Source organism: Rhincodon typus, chromosome 1 (genome assembly GCF_021869965.1).
Source record: "Rhincodon typus isolate 14 chromosome 1, sRhiTyp1.1, whole genome shotgun sequence".
Classification (NCBI taxonomy): Eukaryota; Metazoa; Chordata; class Chondrichthyes; order Orectolobiformes; family Rhincodontidae; genus Rhincodon; species Rhincodon typus.
Genome location: NC_063332.1, coordinates 50,071,216 through 50,090,479, shown reverse-complemented (window position 1 = coordinate 50,090,479; position 19,264 = coordinate 50,071,216). Strand labels below are relative to the sequence as shown.

Here is a 19,264-nt window from a genome sequence, read left to right as displayed (position 1 = left end):
TGACTAGCTAAAGTGGTTCCTTCAGACAAGAAGGGCAGCAGGGATAGGCCAGGTAATTATAGACCAATTAGTATGACATTGGTAGTTGGGAAATTATTGGAAAAGTTGTGAGCGATAGGATTATTTAACACTGGGAAAAGTAAGATTGATCAGGAATAATCAGCATGGATTAGTGAGGAGAGAGAGCCTGTTTGACTAACTTTATTGAGCTTGTTGAAAAGATGATAATATATTGATGAGGGTTGCGCAGTTGATGTGGTTTATATGGACTTCAGTAAGGCCTTTGACAAGGGCCCACATGGAAGGCAAGTTTGAACAGGTGGGATCCAAGACAAATTGGCAAACTGGATCCAAAACTGACTTTCAAATAGGAGGCAAAGGGTGATGATGGACGGTTGTTTTCATGATTGGAAGGTTGTGACCAGCAGTGTAGCACACAGATTGGTGCAGGGACCCTAGTTTTTTTTTGTGTACATCAGCAACTTCAATGTCAATCTAAAAGGTACAATTAGTAAGGTTTGCAGATTACACAAAAATTAGTGATGCTGTTAATAGTGTGGAGGATTGTCTCAGGCTACAGTCTGATATTGATCAGCTGGTAAATTGGGCAGATACAATTTAATCCCAATAAGTGAGAAGTGGTGCACTTTGGGACATCATATAAGGGAAGAATATACAAAATGAAGGGTAGATCCCAGGGGAGTACTGAAGAACAAAGAGACTTTGACGTATAAGTCATAGATCCTTGAAGGTGTTAGCATAGATAGTCAGAGTGGTGAAGGCAGCATATGGGATGCTTGCCTTCATTAGCCAGGCATATGATATAGAAGCAAGGAAGTCCTGATACTAGTTTATAAAACACTGATGGAATATTGCAAGCAGTCCTGGTCGCCACACTATCAGGAAGGATGTGATTGTACTGGAGAGGGTGCAGAGGAGATTTGCCAAGACGTTGCCTCAGTTATGAGGAGAGATTGAATAGGCTTGGGCAGGGTGGGTGGGAAATGATTGAGGTATACAACATTGACAGGCACAAGCTGGATAGATTGTGACAATCTTTTCCACAATGCAGACGTGTCTAAGACCGGAGGGTGTAAGATTAAGGCGAGGACTAAGTGGTCTGGAGAAGATTAGAGGGAAAAAACAAGTTTTCACCTAGAGAGAGTGATAGAAGTATGGAACAAGCTGCTGAGAGGGTGATGGAGGCAAGTACACTTGCAACATTTAAGAAGCATCTGGATGAGCACTTAAAAGGCCAGGGCATAGCAGGCTATATAGCAAGTGCAGGTAAATATGATTAGTGTAGTTTGGTGTTTGTTCGTTGGCATGGACAGGGTGGGCTGAAAGCCCCATTTGTATATTCTACAACAAACAAAATAAATATTAAAATAGTTTGAAAGAGTCATATTTTAAGGTTTCAAATCAATCTCAGTTAAAAAGGTCATAAATACTGATAAACACCATTATTAATTTGAATCCAAACAAATTAGATTTTAGCTATAATTTTAGAATAATTGAATTATGTAAAATTAAGATTGCAAAGTTTTTCTAAAACAACTATATAGTGGTAAGGAAATTAAGTGACTTCGACATGACCCGAAAGATTTTCATCTATCACCCAAATGGTTTATTGTGTTACATAGTCTCAACGCAAACCACAATAAACATATAACCATGAGATACATGTACATAAACCTCACAAGAGAGACTGGAATAATCAATCAATCATTCTCAACAAATATAAATTACATCAAGAAAATGCACACTGTGCTCAATGATAGTTCCAAGTTTACATCTATAGGACCTCCCACTACACTTTACTGAACAGCCATACTCAACAGCAATTATCAGAAGTGCTTGTTGGATTTGCATAATGTTAGTAACATGTCTGACAATCGATACCATAGGACTTTTTTCTCATGGCTCTACTGCATGAATGGGCTACCCAAGACAGACAAAAGCGATGCCCCTTTACACCCTATTCTACGAATGGCTTTGCACAACATGAATTGGTCAAATGAAAGATTTCTTCATATTCAGTAATTCTGTACAAGAGTTTCATATTGACAGCAATAACAGTCCATGTGCTCTTTTGGCATTACCAGCTTTTATACCAACACGTCACTCAAGAAGCCACTGATATTTGTACAATCACTATATCATAGCAAACCAGATGTGCCACCACTGTCTGAATCTTTGTTAATTGGACTCATCAAAAACTTGTGCTGTTGAGTTCAGTTTAAATGATACCACGTAAGCCGAAATAGGAAGCACTGCCATGGGATCTCCACTGGGCCCAGCCCTTGCCAACATCTTTGTTGGTTAACATGAGAAGAGCACCTTTGCTAGAAACGCCACAAACGTCTTACCCTTGCATATTTTGGATTTGTGAATGTCACGTTTGCAATATATGAATCTTCAGCTGCAAAGAATTTCTGTAAAATGCCATCCTGCATTTGGGCTTACCACTTAAATGGCACAAATGAGTCCCGTTTCCTTGATGTATTAGCTGAGAGTCTGTCAATGGGTTCTTAAGTATCTACCAAAAGCTTACACTCACATTAGTCAATATCCTTTTTATTAATTATTAATTCATTCATGGGATGAGGGCATTGCCGGCTAGGCCAGCATTTATTGCCCATCCCTAATCAACCAGAGGGCAGTTAAGCGTCAACCAACATTGCTGGGGACCTGGTGTCATGTGTAGGCCAGACCAGGTAAAGATAGCAGTTTCCTTCCCTAAAGGACTTTAGTGAACCAGATGGGTTTTCGTGACAATTGTGAATGGATTCATGGTCATCTTTAGACTCTTAATTCCAGATATTTATTGAATGTAAATTCCACTATCTGCCATGGTGAGATTTGAACCCAAGTCCTCAGAACATTACCCGAGTCTCTGGATTAACAGTCCAGTGATAATACCAATGGCAATTGCCTCCCTAATATACATGCTGGAATCCCTAAACACCCATGTGATACGAGCTCAAACTTAGCAGCAACCTTGGGAATAGGGCCCCAGCCATCAGCTCATCATTTAAGCTTAATGCTGTGATGGGATATAGTAAAACTACCCTGCGAGATTATGGGTGTCTTGATCAAATCATCACTCATATCACAAAAACCCATGAAAAGGCCTCTATCCAACACCTTTAGCGCTGAACAGTACCCAGTCTACCTCAGATAACCCTGGAAGGGAAATATGTCTCAGAAATTTGAACACCAGGTGAAGTTAGCTGTCTCAGCTGCTACTATGCAGTACACCCACGAGAGGTTTCCTTCATGAACAGGATACTGCTGTCAAGCCAAAAGACTTTCTGCTTACCACACAAATGAGTAATGTGATGTAGGAATTTCAGTGACTGTGATACCGGTATGAAGGCTGTACATTCCAAAGACTGGCAGACCATATCAAACAATACATCCCATTGATCAGTTGCTGCAAGCAGCATGTCAATTGTGTTCAACCATAGAGCGATGTTTGCAAGCCTCAGAATAGAATATCCACCATTACCTCTGATTCTGTCATTGCAAATCATTTATTACATCATATGGACTGTGCTAAGTGTTACATTAGAAACCAATTTAAGATCATCAGTTAGGTAGGCAGTGTGATGCATGTGTGTGTACTGGAAACTACATATATAAATACACCAGTACCCTGTTTTATATTGGCAAAAGGAATTTGTACATATATTGTACTTGAAAGAGATCACAGATACAGCCAATCTCTACTGCATCCTCATTGCAACACAATGACCAGAATCCACCTGCTTGGTCTAAAAATTAAGTGTTTAATTAACTGTTCTTACTGGTTTTCCATGACAATGATAGCTGAACCAATCAACACCCTCTTCTCATGCTGTATGAAATGGTTTACATTTTGTTAAGTTCATTTTCTGATTCTGATGAGTACAAGACAAAAAGCTTCTTCTTGTCTTCTTTTAGCAATGTTTAAATTACCTTTTTCACAGTCTTGTCAGGTTCCAAAGCAATATCTGGAATATTGGCATCTACCATTAGCGAGAACAGATTCAGTATGAGATTAGAATATCTGGAAAAGCAGTAAATATTTTGGTAATATGGATATAATAGACTGCTATGCGCTCACAACATTTACAAATATTTATTTCAATCTGAAACTGCGTCCCTATAGGAGGTGAGTTAGTTTAATGATTTGTTATTTTGCAAGTATTAAGTAAAAAAGGATGCTGTAAAGATTTTAGGTCTATGACTCGAGTATAGAATGATATCAAAGTTCAGAGGTCAAACAAGAATCAAAGTTGGAACCATTAAAAACCATTACATTTATAACAATTATGCATCAGTTAGAAGTGACAGACATGATGTTTTACTGTATAAATTTATAAAAAAGTAGCCAATATCATGTCTCATGTTTTGGTTGTGCAGCAATATTTAAAGACATTGTTTAATAATTGCAAGATATGACCCAAGGAAAAAACAACTGCAGTATTTCAAACAAATTCGGAAAATGCCCACACAAATACCAATATGGTTTCTAATGACCATTCTCTATTAATTTCATTTGATAATAATTAGCTCAATTATCCAAAAGATGTACTTTGTTCTTAATTTTCTCTAATTGGTCATTATCTGCCTTGCCTCTGATTTTTGGCTAGTTTGCAGACGAAGGAATAGTGCTTTTTGTATTCATTCCAAGCCAATAATAGCAGTAAAGGGCATACTATAAACTTTGATTGTTATCTTGCTTATAATTTTTCTCATTAAAAAAATCAAATTTTTGGCTTCCTCTCATTTTTACACAAAGTCAATTCTCCAAACAACATTAAAAAGGTACATCTTGATGTATTAGTGTATTTCTGATGTGCCGATGTGAAATCTTATTAAAAGTTATATCTGGGCATTCACAATGCATTCCTTCTGAAACATATCAGACAAAATCTTTGAAAAACTTAAGCTTTAGCTAAAAAGGACTTTCATTCCCTGGATATTATGCTGTGTTTCAACAAATTACATCTTTTATTCACCGGAATTGGTTTTATAGGTGACTATTTTGATCTCTGTACATTTCAAGCTGTCTATTCTATTACTCTGGCATACATGGTATATTCTTTCAAGGCAGACGTTCTATCCACCATTGTCTTGATTTAATCAACCATTAATTAATTTTGTTATAAAACAGTTTTTAAACTCAGGTAATTCCTTACACTCGTTTCATATGCTCCCAATATTAGTGTACAAATGCCTTATTTCATTTCTCCATTAATTTTGTCCTTTATTTCTTCCCCTTCTCTTTCAACATACATTTATAAACATTTTTTACTTATTCACCAGTACCCTATTTAGGCAGCTTGTAGACCGCCAAATCAATTAATGTACTTGGTAATTGATGTATCATAGAATTTCTACAGTGTGTAAGCAGGCCATTTGGCCCGTTGAGTGAACACCGACTGTCTAAACAGCATCCCACCCAGACCCAACCCCTACCCTATGCCCAATCCATCTAAGCTACACATCCCTGGACACTATGGGCAATTTAGAATGGCCAAATCACCTAACCAGCACATCTTTGGACTGTGGGAGGAAACTGGAGCACTCGGAGGAAACCCACGTAGACACGGGGAGAATGTGCAAACTCTACACAGACAGTCGCCCGAGGGTAGAATTGAACTCAGGTTCCTGGCACGGTGAGGCAGCAGTGCTAACCACTGAGCCATTTGCTGCCCGTGTAGTTTTGGTTTATTTCCTTCCAACCTTACTAAAATGTTCTTCTGTTCCAGTGAGGCTTACTTAACAAAATCATCCTCATCAGTACTTTTTCTCTTTTACTACATTTGTTCACAAAATTTTCCTTTCAACTTCAGATTTCTAGAATAGAGAGCTTTTGCCTTTTCAATGTATTATTAGTGCTGATTTGATTTAACCCACAGTATTCTGAAAGAAAATATTTTCAAAATATGCAAGACGACAGATATTTCATGAGCCAAACATCAGGATTCACTCAAATAGCAGCACCAGATTTGTTCGATGCATTATTTACTCCCAATGTTTCATCTCTCTTGCTGGCCACACCTGCAGATTTTCAGATAATTAAATTATTTCAGAGTAAATATTATCCTCAGAAGTGAAACATTAGCACATGGGGTTTTCTCTGTCCACTGGAAATAGGAATGAGGGTCGGCCCACTCCACCATGCAACTAAATCATGGCTGAATCTGACATTCCTCTTATATACTTTCCTGCATTTTCCCCATAACCTTTAATTCCATGACTGATCAAGAATTTATTTACCTCAGCCTTAAATATACACAAGGACTCCATCCCCATAACTCTCTGTGGCAAGGAGTTCCAAATTCTCTCAACCCTCCAAGAGAAGAAATTCCTCCTCATCTCAAGTCTTAACTTGGCACCCCATAATTCTAAAACTGCGCCTTCTGGTCCTATGAGGGGAAACATCCCTGTCAAGCCTCTTAAAAATTCTATGTTTCAAAAAGATCACCTTGCACACTTCTAAACTGCAGTGAGTAGAGTCCCAACCTGTTTAGCCTTTGCTCATAAGACAATTCCTGCATTCCAGGGATCATTTTCGTGAACCATCCCTGAACTGCCTCCAATGAAATGATATCTTTCCTCAGGTATGGGACCAAAACATCTGTGTGGGAAAACTGCTGGAGTGGATAATCACGAGTAGGGTAATTGATCAAATCAAAAAATTTCAGTTAATCAGAGTCAGCATGGATTCAGGAAGGGTAGGCCATGCTGACAAACCTCAGAGTTATCTTGAAAAGATAACAAAGGTGGTGGACAGAGTTAAGATGATGGATGTTGACTTTTAATAAAGTTCCATACAAAGAGACTGTTAGCTGAGGTGGAAGTCCACTGATTATTTTTTTAAAAATTCATTAACAGGAGGACAAATTACTGACATGGACAGGAAATTGGTTAGTGGAAGGAAACAGTTGGAATGATCGATAATACTCAAATTGGCAGGACATGACTGGTTTTCCACAGAGGTCTGTGTTCGGGCACAATATTCATTATTAACTTGGATAACGGGATAAAAAGTCAAATATCCAAATATGCTGATGACACAAAATTGGACTACAATGTAGACAGTGCTCACTACAGCACAAAATTACAACAGGATATCGATAGCATAGATGAATTAGCAAAGCTGTGACAAATGATTTTTAATAAAAGCAAGTGAGAAGTTATCCATTTTGGACCAAAAAATGATAGATACACGGAATCTTTTTTTAAGGAGGCACAAAGTTATATACAGTGGATGTCCAATGAGATTTGGGGGTTCAGGTTCATAGCTCTTTAAAATGCCACAAACAAGCACAGAAATAGCCAAGGCAGCTAATGGAATGTTGACCTTCACATCTAAAAAGGGGAGTATAGGGATGCAAACATTATGCTGCAGTTATACAAAACCTTAATTCAAGACTACTTAGAGAGCAAGTCTGGGCAGTACATCTTAGGAAGGATGTTTTGGCCCTGAAGGGAGTTCAATGCAACTTTACAAGGATGATAACGGAATTTCAGGGGTTAGGTTATGAGGAGAAATTGGACAAATTAGGCCTCTATTTTAAGCACTGATCCAATAGAGGTCTTCAGGATATTAATAGGAAAAGGTAGGACCAATAAAGATAAACTATTTCACATAGTTGGGAAGTTTTAGAATCAGCGGATATAGTCTTAGAATTAGGGCCAGGCCATTCAGGAGATGTTGGAAAGCATTTCTACACGCGAAGAATAATGGAGGTGTAGAAACATAGAACCACAAAAGATAGGAGCAGGAGACGGCCATTCGGCCCTTCGAGCCTGCCCCACCATTCTTAACGATCATGGTTGATCGTCCAACTCAATAGTCTAATCCTGCTTTTTCCCCAGAACCTTTGATCCCATTCGCCCCAAGAGATATATCTAGTCACCTCTTGAATACATTCACTGTTTTGGCATCAGCTACTTCTTGTAGTAATGAATTCCACAGGCTCATCACTCTTTGGGTGAAGAAATGTCTCCTCATCTCCGTCCTAAGTCATCTACCCTAAATCCTCATACTGTGACCCCTGGTTCTGGACACACCCACCATCGGGAACATCCTCCCTGCATCTACCCTGTCCAGTCCTGTTAGAATTTTATAAGTCTCTATGTGATCCCCCCTCATTTGTCTGAACTCAAGCGAAAACAATCCTAACCTAGTCAATCTCTCCTCATACGTCAGACCTGCCATCCCCAGAATCAGCCTGGTAGACCTTCACTGCATTCCCTCGAGAGCAAGAGCATCTTTCCTCAGAAAAGGAGACCAAAACTGCACATAATATTCCAGGTGTGGTCTTACCAAGGCCCTGTATAACAACAACAACACACCCCTGCTCCTGTACTTGAAACCTCTCACAATGAAGCCCAATATACCATTTGCCTTCTTTACCGCCTGCTGCACCTGCACACTTACCTTCAGCGACTGGTGCACAAGGACTTCCAGGTCCTGCTGCACACTCCCCTCTCCCAATTTACAGCCATTCAGGTAGTAATCTGCCTTCTTGTTTTTGCTTCCAAAGTGACTAGCCTCACATTTATCCAAATTATACTGCATCTGCCATTGATTCGCCCACTCACCCAACCTGTTGAGATCATGCTGAAGGATCTCTGCACCCTCATCACAGTTCACCCTCCCACCCAACTTGGTATCATCTGCAAACATGGAGATGTTACATTTTGTTCCCTCATCCAACTCATTAATGTATTTTGTGAATAACTGGGGTCCCAGCACCAATCCTTGTGGCACCTCACTAGTTACTGCCTGCCAATTTGAAAAGGACCCATTAATTCCTACTCTTTGTTTCCTCTCTGCCAACCAGTTTTCTATCTATCTCAATACACTTCCCCAATCCCATGTGCTTTATTCTTGCACATTAATCTCTTCTGTGGGACTTTGTCAAACGCTTTCTGTAAGTCCAAATATACCACATTAACTGGCTCCCCCTTTACTAGTTACATCTTCATAGAATTCCAACAGATTTGTCAAGCATGATTTCCCCTTCATAAATCCATGCTGACTGTGTCTGATCCTGACTCTGCTTTCTAAATGCTCTGCTAGAAAATCCTTGACAATGGATTTAAGAATTTTCCCCACTACCGATGTTAGGCTCAGGGGTCTATAATTCCTCGTTTTCCCTCTACCTCCCTTTTTGAATACTGGAGTGACATTAGCCACACTCCAATCTGCAGGGACTGTGCCAGAGTCTATAGAATCCTGGAAGATGGCCACCAATGCATCCACTATTTCTAGAGCCACTTCCTTAAGTACTCTGGGGTGTAGAGTATCAGCCCTTGGGGATTTATTGGCCTTCAATCCCAACAATTTGGAATGACTTGGAACTCTCTCCCTCAATGCTAATTCATTTGTTAAATTTAAATCTGAGATAGACAAGTTTTTATTAAACAAGGATATGAACCCAAGGCAGACATGTGGAGTTAGGCCAGAGATCAGCCATAATTGTATCGAATGGCAGAGCAGACTTGAGGGGCTGAATGGCCTACTCCTGTTCTTATGTTTCTAAAACTACTCACAGTACTCTGGATGTGGTCTTACTGCAATTACTAAGATTTCCCTATTCTTATACTTCAACTTCTTTAAATAACAGCCAACATTTCATTAGCTTTCCTGATTACCTGCTGCACCTGTGTGCTAGCTTTCTATGTTTCATGCACAAGTACCCCAAGTCATTCTGTGTTGCAGCTTTCTGTAGTTTTTATCCAATTATGCAATATTCTGTTTTTATTCTCCCTTCCAGAATGAACATCTGCACATTTTCCAATATGATGCTCCTCCAACTTATTGTCCACTTATTTAACCTATTAATAGCTCTTTATTAACTTTTTGTGCTCCCCTCGCAACCCGCCTTTCCAACTATTTTTGTGTCATCTGCAAATTGGCTACAGAACATTTGCTTCCTTCCTCCAAGTCATTAATATCTATTGGAAACAGTTGCAGTCCCAGCACTGATCCCCTTGGAAGCCCACTGATCACAGGTCGGCAACTTGAAAAGGAACACCATATCCCCAGTCACTGCTTCCTGCCCATTAGCCAATTTTCTACCCATGCCAATATACTACTGCCAACACTCCCTGGAAGTCTAAATACAACACATTAACTGGTTGCCCTCTATCCACTCTCGTTGAGACTTTCTCAAAAGGCTTTAATAAATTAGCTAGACATGATTTCTCTTTCATGAAGCCTCTGCTTGATTAGATTATGATTTTCCAAATGTTCTGCTACTTCCTTAATAATTGATTCCGATACTTTTTCGACAATAGATGTTAGGTTAAACTGCCAATCTGCTTTTTGCCTCCACCCACTTTTTGAATAGGGGTGTCAAATTGGCTATTTTTCAATCCTTGGCACTTCTCCAGAATCCAGGGATTTTTGGATAAATACAACCAAAGCATCCACCATCTCTTAGTTCTGTTCTCTACCTCCTTGCAATTATTTACACTTTGAATTAAAATGCATTCATTGTATTTATGAAACCATCCACATAAAGATGAGATTTGGAAAATAAATAGTACCCTGAAGAAATCTGATCCTGGTCTACAAGTGAATCGCATTGTTTGGCTCTTGAAACGGTGTTTTCTTATGTAGCTTTGAAATGATTTCCTTTAAAATACTCTGATTCAAATAAAATCACCACAAATAACAGATTAAAAAATAAAACACTATCAATTCTAGAAACCTGAAATTACAAAACAAAATTCTGGGAACAAGCTTTATTGAAAAGAAAAAGCCAACAAGGATGATTTGCTTACATAACCTTCACTGGTGTTTTCACAAATTAGCAATTTTTAAGCAATAAACTCTGGTGACGTTACTAATTTATAACTGTGTTATTACAGAACATGCATCAGACCCACTAACTGAAATAATTTCTGCTCAAAAAAGTTATAGAAATAGGCAGGTGTGAGCCTGATTCAGTGGTAGCCTCAAAAGCTCATGGTTTCAAGCCTCACTCCTGATACTTGAACACACGATCTAGCGTGAAACTCTAAAGCACTTCCAAGAAACAGCTGTTTTGGTTATTTTATAGTTCAGACAACATTGAAACTAGCCTTTGTCATCCCTCCAAGTTAGATGTAGAAAATCTATCAAAGGAGCTTTTTTTTTTGCCTACTTAACTCGCTGCTGTTTGTGGGACTGACAGCACAAACAGACTTCCATTTTTACTTCTATAAGTGATAAAACATCAAATGTACTTCACTAATTGTAAAGCATCTCTGTGATGTTGTAAGGATGTACAAGTTATTCTATAATTACTTTTTGATTTGAATTCAATAACTTCTAGTTAAGGCTAGACTTACAAACCAGGGAAGACAAACTTGAAAAACGTAATTTTCAATGGCTCTTGCTTTTATAAAAAGCTCTCCTTAGTGTGATGCAATGAAATGGAAATTGAGACACATTTACCTTCTCAGGTGCAGAAAGGCAGTATAACATTGTTTCCGGAATTCTTGGTACTGTTCACTCTGCATTCCACCCATCCCTTCTACCATCTCTTTACTCAGTTTCATGGGAGGTGGCAGAGGTTTAGGATCACGACCCAAAATATATCCAAAGTCTATGTGAAATAATTTCCCTGCAACAGTACAAAATCAAGCATAGATTATCATCTTAGCTTTCCACATGTTTTTTACTTAAAAAAGCAGCATCACTTCAAAATTGAGTTAATGAGGATCAAGTGAAGAAAATGGCAAGTGCAATGGCTCATTATCAAATCTTCAGCACAGTCAACTGCCAACATAACATTAAAGAAGCTTGCTTTACATTTGTATCTTACACTACTTAAATAGCCTTTTGAATGAGCGTAGACATCGTAGCATTTTCGGACAAATCTTTTAGCCATTTTTTGAAGTCTTTTCCTCCTAGAAAATGGGAATGATGAGGACTAATGTGTACCCCGTTTTCAGCTAATTACCAAATTATTCTGCATGAAACATGATCAGATGCATTTTTAAAACACTCCCCCTTTTTCTTGACTCAAGTTTATTTGTGGACTGAGATAGTCTACGTTTATAATCAATTCTATTCCTTATTCAATTCAGCAAGCTCTCCAGCAAAATGAAAAGATCTTTCTTGATAGGTTTCATCTCCCTCTTGTTTTTAACAAATCAATTTATCCTCAAAATACACAAGAACTGCTACCATACTACAGAAAGATTAATCTTAACCTGCAGCACGCAAAATATGGAACACTGGAATGTTGATCTATTTGTACTTTACAGATCAGGGTACAGATTTGACCACCCAACCATTAATGCTTCCTTCAATCAGTCAAATATGTTCTCCATTACACAGTCGCTGCTTTTGCGAATCTTGAATGATGGGCTTATTCTGAGCACTCATGCAAGAATCTTTCTAGAAATGAGTGCTATTCAACAGTACTGCACATTTCCCTTGGGTACCAATTGAACACAAGCTGCACAAAAAATGGCTGCAAAAGATTCAACGTTAACTGTCAGAATTCCAGTCATCTGAGCTCTATGTGACCCACTGACTTTGTTCAATGAATTATTTTTGCTGCTAGAAGGAAAACAGAGCAAGAGAGACAGTAACTTTTAAGAAAGAATTGGAATGGTTTTGAAAATGTAATTTTTAAACTATTCATAATCAATAGATCGTTTCATATTTCACACATGTCTGAAAGGCAGAGAAAGTCAGTGGATGTTTCACACAACACTAATAAAGAATGCATTATTATATATTTCTAATATTGAAATACAATACCAAAGAACTTCTGAGAATTAATCAAACAGCACAATATTTCCTTCCAAAAAGAGACAATTGGGGCCAGGCTAACCACAGACATTCACGCATGCAACCCACTTCTTTAAAATGTACCAAGCTACTTTCATTATTTGGAATAAGGTCTATCAAAACTTGCTTGAAGGCAGACTGAACGAAAACAAAGCTCCTTGTGATTTCTAGTCAGAGCTGTCCATTTACTATCCGAGGGTTCTTACAAGATCTTCCGTATGAAACGATTTATTATAAATGCTGACAAACATATCTCACAAAGCTGATGGATTATAGTCATTGAGATCAATCATTTAAACTTGAGAATACCGATATCTCGAGGATCCGGCAATTTATAAGGCAGTAGAATACGTGAAAATATATTTAGAATTATTCATTATTTTCTAGCATTAGGACTTCTGAAGATGGGAAAACATGAAATTACAGGTTATCTATTAAAAGAAAACATTAAAGGGCCACCGGATTATTGAAATTCTCCACTTTAAAAATGGTGTTGAAGTTGTGAAGTTTTCTGACATCAAAGCAAAATTTAAATGACCTAGTTAGGTTAATTCAGATTAATGGTAATATCTTGGAAATGAAGAAAATAAAAGCCCTGAAGATTCCTTACATTGGTATCCACTAAAGAGAAGGATGTCAGCGATGTTGAGGTTAAGGAAAAGTGTGTGAATACTCTCGGGCAGGTCAACATAATGAAGGACAAGTGTTGGGCGTCTTGAAATATATTAAGTTAGACGGGTCCCTGGGCCCAGATGGGATCTAGCCCAGGATACTGTTGGAGGCAAGGGAGGAAATAGCTGGGCCTTAACAAATATCTTTGCATCCTCTCTGGCCTCAGACGATGTTCCAGAGGACTGGAGAATGGCCAATGTTGTTCCTTTGTTCATGAAAGTAAACAGAGATAATCCATGTAATTACAGGCCAGTGAGCCTCATGTCAGTGGTGAGGAAGCTGTTGGAGATGATACTGAGAGACAACATTTATTCACATTTGGAAGTGAATGAACTTGTTAGTAATAAGCAGCATGGGCTTGTGCAGGGAAGGTCATGTCTAACCAACTTGATTGAGTTTTTTTTGAGGAGGTGACAAGAACGATTGATGCTGGAAAGGCAGTGGATGTTGTCTACATGGACTTCAGTAAGGAATTCGATAAGGTATCTTGTAGCAGGCTGGTACAGAAGGCAGAATTGTATCGGATCCGGGGTGAGCTGACTAGATGGATAGAAAACTGGATTGGTCTCTGAAGATACACAGTAGCAGAGAAAGGGTACCTTTTGGAATAGAGATGAGTAACTATTAGTGTTCTGCAAGGATCAGTGCTGGGAACTTTGTAGTTTGTAATATATACATACATGATCTGGAGGAAAATATAGGTGGCTTGATTAGTAAGTTTGCGGATGACACCAAAATTAGCAGAGTTGCAGATCGTGAGGAGGATTTTCAAAGGATACAGCGGGATACAGATAGATTCCAGATTTGGGCAAATGGAGTTTTACCCATAAAAATGCGAGGTGATGCATTTTGGAAGATCAAATTCAGGTGCAAATTATACAATAAATGGCAAAATCTTTAGGAGCATTGACCTACAGAGGGATCTGGGTGTCCAGGTCCACAGATCACTAAATGGCAACACAGGTGGATATGGTGGTCGAAAAGGAACACAGCACACATGCCTTCATCGGCCAAAGCAGCAAATGTAAAAGTTGGCAAGTTATGTGACAGCATTATAAAATTTTAGTTAGGCCACATGTAGAATATTGCGTGCAATTCTAGTCACCAAACTACCAGAAGGATGTGGATACTTTGGAGAGGATGCAGTGAAGGTTTACCAGGACGTTGCCTGGTCTGAAGGGTTTTAGTTATGAGGGGAAGTTGGATAAACTAGGACTGTTTTCATCGGAAAGATTCAGGCTGAGGGGGTGGTCTGACAGAGGTCTACAAAATTCAGAGACACATTGATAGGGTGGATAGTCAGAGGTTTTCTCCCAGAGTGGAAAGGTCAACTACAAGTGGGCACAGATTCAAGATGAGAGGGCGAAAATTTAGGAGAGAAGTGCAGGGAAAATTTTTCACACACAGGGCAGTGGGTGCCTGGAACGCACTGTCAGTGGAAGTGGTGGAAGCAAGCATGTTAGCAATGTTTAAAGCGTACCTTGACAGACACATGAATGTGAGAATAGATGGATAGATATCATGCTGGGCAATAAGTAGTGGGTCTAATTAAAAGTAAGGAATTGGCGCAGGCTTGGTAGGCTGAAGGGTCTGTTCCTGTGCTGTATTGAATTGTATTGTATACATATTGTATATTAAACAAGAAGGCTGCCAATGCAATGTACAGTCAGTATATCTATAATCAAGATAATGACACAATATTAACTATTATTCTGCCAACTTAAAAAAAATTACAATAGTTCACAAAAAGACTTGGCAGATCAAAAGTGCAAAGATTTTAGGATTATTTTAAAGTCTGCATAAACCTGGAATTCAGAGCTATATAAAAACAGCATGCAGCAAAATGCTGAAATGTACCTTTGTTGGTCGAAAGCAGCATTATAAAATAGATCTGCAGTGACACCTGCTGAATTTTTGCTCAAACTGAATTTATTTATAAGATCAACAAATCTTCAACTAAAATTACCTTTCGCATATTTGAATGCAAGAAAGGAATTCTGAAGATTGTGAACCACATCAAAAATCCTAAAGGCTCCGGATTACAATAACAAAGGTGGTATGTTGTTGGAAACTTACCTGTCTTTGTCAGCAGGAGGTTATCCAAATGTCTGTCCCCAACTCCAAGGATGTATGTAATCACACAATATCCAGCTACAACAAAATTAGATAGCTTTAATATCAGAGATAGTAAGAACTGCCGATGCTGGAGACAGAGATAACAGAGTGTGGAGCTGGAGGAACACAGCAGGCCAGGCAGCATCAGAGGAGTAGGAAAGCTGACGTTTCGGGTCAGGACCCTTCTTCAGAAAATCTGAAGAAGTTCTGAAGAAATGTCCCAACCCGAAATGTCAGCTTTCCTGCTCTTCTGATGCTACCTGCCCTGCTGTGTTCCTCCAGCTCCACATTGTGTTAGCTTTAATATCAAGTACTTTGTATCAGCTTGGCTAATGATGTCTCTGAAGAAACACCAAACAAATCAAAGTGTCTGGATACCTAATGCTTCATAGAGACATAGCAATTACAGCAAAAATAGGCCATTTAGCCTTTCAAACTTGCTCGACTTCTCAAAACGATCATGACTGACCCTACAATTTAGTACCCTGTTCTCACCTTTTCCCCATGTTTGAACCCTCATAGAATCCCTATAGTGTGGAAACAGGCCCTTCGGCCCAACAAGTCCACACCGAACCTCAGAGCATCCCACCCAGACCCATATAAACCACCTAATCTACACCTCCCTGAACAATACGGGCAATTTAGCATGGCCAATCCACCTAACCTGCACATCTTTGGATTGTGGGAGGAAACCCACGCAGACACTGGGAGAATGTGCAAACTCCACACAGACAGTTGCCCAAGGCTGGAATTGAACCCGGGTCCCTGGCGCTGTAAGGCAGCAGTGCTAACCACTGTGCCACCATACTGCCCCCAAACCCTTTAGGCAAAGGTGCTGTTGAAGAAGCCTCAATGAGGTTACTGCAGTAACTGTGTCAGTTGTGAGGGGATCAAATGTTTAGAATGGTAGATGAGACACCAGTCAAGCAGGTTACATTGTCCTGGATACTGTCGAGCTTCTTCAGAGTGTTATTAGAGCTGCACTTATCCGTGGGTCTGCAAGTTATTCTATTACACTCTTGACTTATGCTTTTCAGACAATGGAGAGTCATTGGGGAGTCACGAGGCACGTTACTTACCTCGGAATTCTTAGCTTCTGACCTACTTTTGTGGCTACAATATTTATGTGACTGGTGCAGTTTATATTCTGGGCAATGGTAACCCCTAAGATGCTGGAAGTGAGAGAATTCAACAAAGGCAATGCTGGAAAATCTCAGAAGGACATGGTTAGATTCTCTGTTGTTGGAGAGGGTCATTGCCTGGGATCTGTGGGGAGCAAATGTCACTTGGTACTTATCAACCCAAGCCTGGATTTCGTCCAAGTCTCACCACATAAGGATACGGGCTGCTTCAGTATCTGAGAAATGGTGAATATTGCTAAATGTTACGCAATCAACAAATATCCTAACTTCTGACTTTACGGAAGGAATGTTATAAAAGCAAATGAAGATGGTTGGGCTGCGGATACTACTTTGATGAACTTGCAGAATAATATCCTAGGACTGAGACAATTGACTTCCAAAGACCAGAGCTACTTTCCTTTGTGCTGGGTATAACTTCAACCAGTGCAGCATTCCCCCGACAATCAAATTGGCCTTAATGTCAATTGCAGTCACTCACCCTTACAAGTTCGGCTCTTTTCTACATGTTTGGATAAGAGCGGTAGTGAGGGTAGGTGTTATGTGTCCCCAGCGAAACCCAAAATGAGCTTCGATGAGCAGGTACTTGATAGTGAAGTGAAGATGAATAACATATCATCTCTGCTGATGATAAGCGTAGACTTGATGGGGTGGCAGTTAGTTGGATTTGATTTATCCTGCCTTTTGTGGACATGACATATTTGTGCAATTTTCTCACATTGCTGGGTAGATGCCAATACTGATGCTCTACTAGATCAATAACTGCTTCTGTCCACAATGTGAAAAAAACTTCCATATGAAATACTGGGAAGAACACAGTCATTGATTTCAGTGAAGGTAGTAATTTAGTCGTATTGTCACTGGACTTGTAATCCAGAGCCCAACTAACGGTCTGGGGATGGATCACCAGGACATACTTAAATACAATAAAATTTGAAATTCAAAAAAAAACTAGTCTAACATTGTCAATTGTTATAGAATCCCATCTGATTCATCATTGTCCTTTAGGGAAGGAAATCTTCCTTCTCCCTAGCAACTTGGAGGCTTACTCAGACTTTAAAATTCCCACCCACATTTTCAAGTCATACTGTAGCTTCTACATCCTCCTTCAGTCTCACAACCATCAGGGATACCCATGCTGATCTGCTTCAAGTCTCTTGTGCATGACTGATTCTAATTGTTCCACTATTGGTGGCCATTTCTTAAGTTGCCTAGCTCCTGAGCTCTAAAATTTCCTCCCTCAATTCTCCATCCTCAGTTTACTGTTAAGGTATTCCTCCAAGTTTTTGGTGATCTGCCCAAATGTCAGGTTATGCAGCAAGGTATCAAATTTTGCTTCTGAATATTCCTGTGAAGTGTGTTAGGTTGCTCTACTGAGTTGGAGGACACCATAAACGCAAGTTGCTATTGCTGAGCTCAAATCATTTAAGAATAATTTGATTTGTTATTTTTTACATTTTGCAACAAAATAGGATTAATGATCTCAAACTGATGATGCCCCTCGGTAGCAGAAATCATAATTGGATGAAATTTTACATTCAGCTTGAGGGTGAGAAGAATGTGCCCAAGCCTTGTATTTTAAACTTAAATAAGGGTAATTATGAGGGCACAAAAGCAGAGTAAGCTAAAGTGAACTGACAAATAAGCTTAAGGAATAGGTAATTAGAAATGCTGTGGCTGAATTTAAGGGGATGTTTCAGAATATGCAGGATAGATATATTTGAACAAATAGAAAAATTCCAAGAGGATAATCAACCAAGAGTTAACAATAGCATCAAACTTAAGGAAAAAAAAGCATATAATGGCCCAATGACATGAGGTTGGAAGATTGAGCAGAATGTTAAAAAAATCATAAAACAGATCGTTATAAATCAGGAAATGAAGGGAGAGAGGAATTCAGGATAGTTACAATCCCCAATGTAATGGTACTGAACAAAAATGCTGGAGTTGTGGGCTGACAGTCTGTGGGTCCTTATGGACTTCATGCTAGGGTCTTAAAAGAAGTGGTGAGTGAGATAGTTGATTGATTGCTTCCATTTTTTTAAAATTGTACTGTAAGACAGTGAATGCAATTTCTTTATTCAAAAAAGGGAGGTAGACAGAAAGCAGGACATTACAGGCCAGGTACCTTAAGCAATCATTAAAAAAATGTTAGAGTCAGTGTCCACAGGCCAAATGGCCTCCTTCAACACTGTAGGGATTCTATTCTATAATTCATTTTAGCAGGGCATTTAGGTTAAATTAAAACAGGCCAAGTCAATATGTTTTGAGAAAGGCAAATCACGTTTAATCAATTTTCTGGAGACTTTTTTGATCGAGTAACCTATGCTATGGACAAGGTGAACTGATGAATGTATTATATTTGGATTTTCCAGATGGCATTTGAAAAGATGTCACATCAAAGGTGATTTCTGAAAATAAAGGATGTGGGGTAATATGTTGGCATGGATAGAATATTAGTCAGCTAACAAAAAACAGTAGGCATGATTGGATTAGAGATAGTAGGAACTGCAGATGCTGGAGAATCCGAGACAACAAGGTG

At 39.1% G+C, this 19,264-nt stretch overlaps 1 protein-coding gene across 1 annotated transcript in view; it reads right to left on the bottom strand.

Annotated features, from left to right (window-relative positions):
- The window catches only part of LOC109915592 (phosphatidylinositol 3-kinase catalytic subunit type 3-like), a 62,726-nt gene that overhangs the window by 13,113 nt on the left and 30,349 nt on the right, over nucleotides 1-19,264 (bottom strand). The window contains exons 8-11 of the mRNA XM_048593650.1: nucleotides 18,840-18,850; nucleotides 15,545-15,619; nucleotides 11,450-11,618; nucleotides 3,961-4,051 (exon numbers count right to left, since the gene is read on the bottom strand). Of these exons, the coding sequence (XP_048449607.1) occupies nucleotides 3,961-4,051; nucleotides 11,450-11,618; nucleotides 15,545-15,619; nucleotides 18,840-18,850 (346 nt within the window). The remainder of the gene's footprint in view (nucleotides 1-3,960; nucleotides 4,052-11,449; nucleotides 11,619-15,544; nucleotides 15,620-18,839; nucleotides 18,851-19,264) is intronic.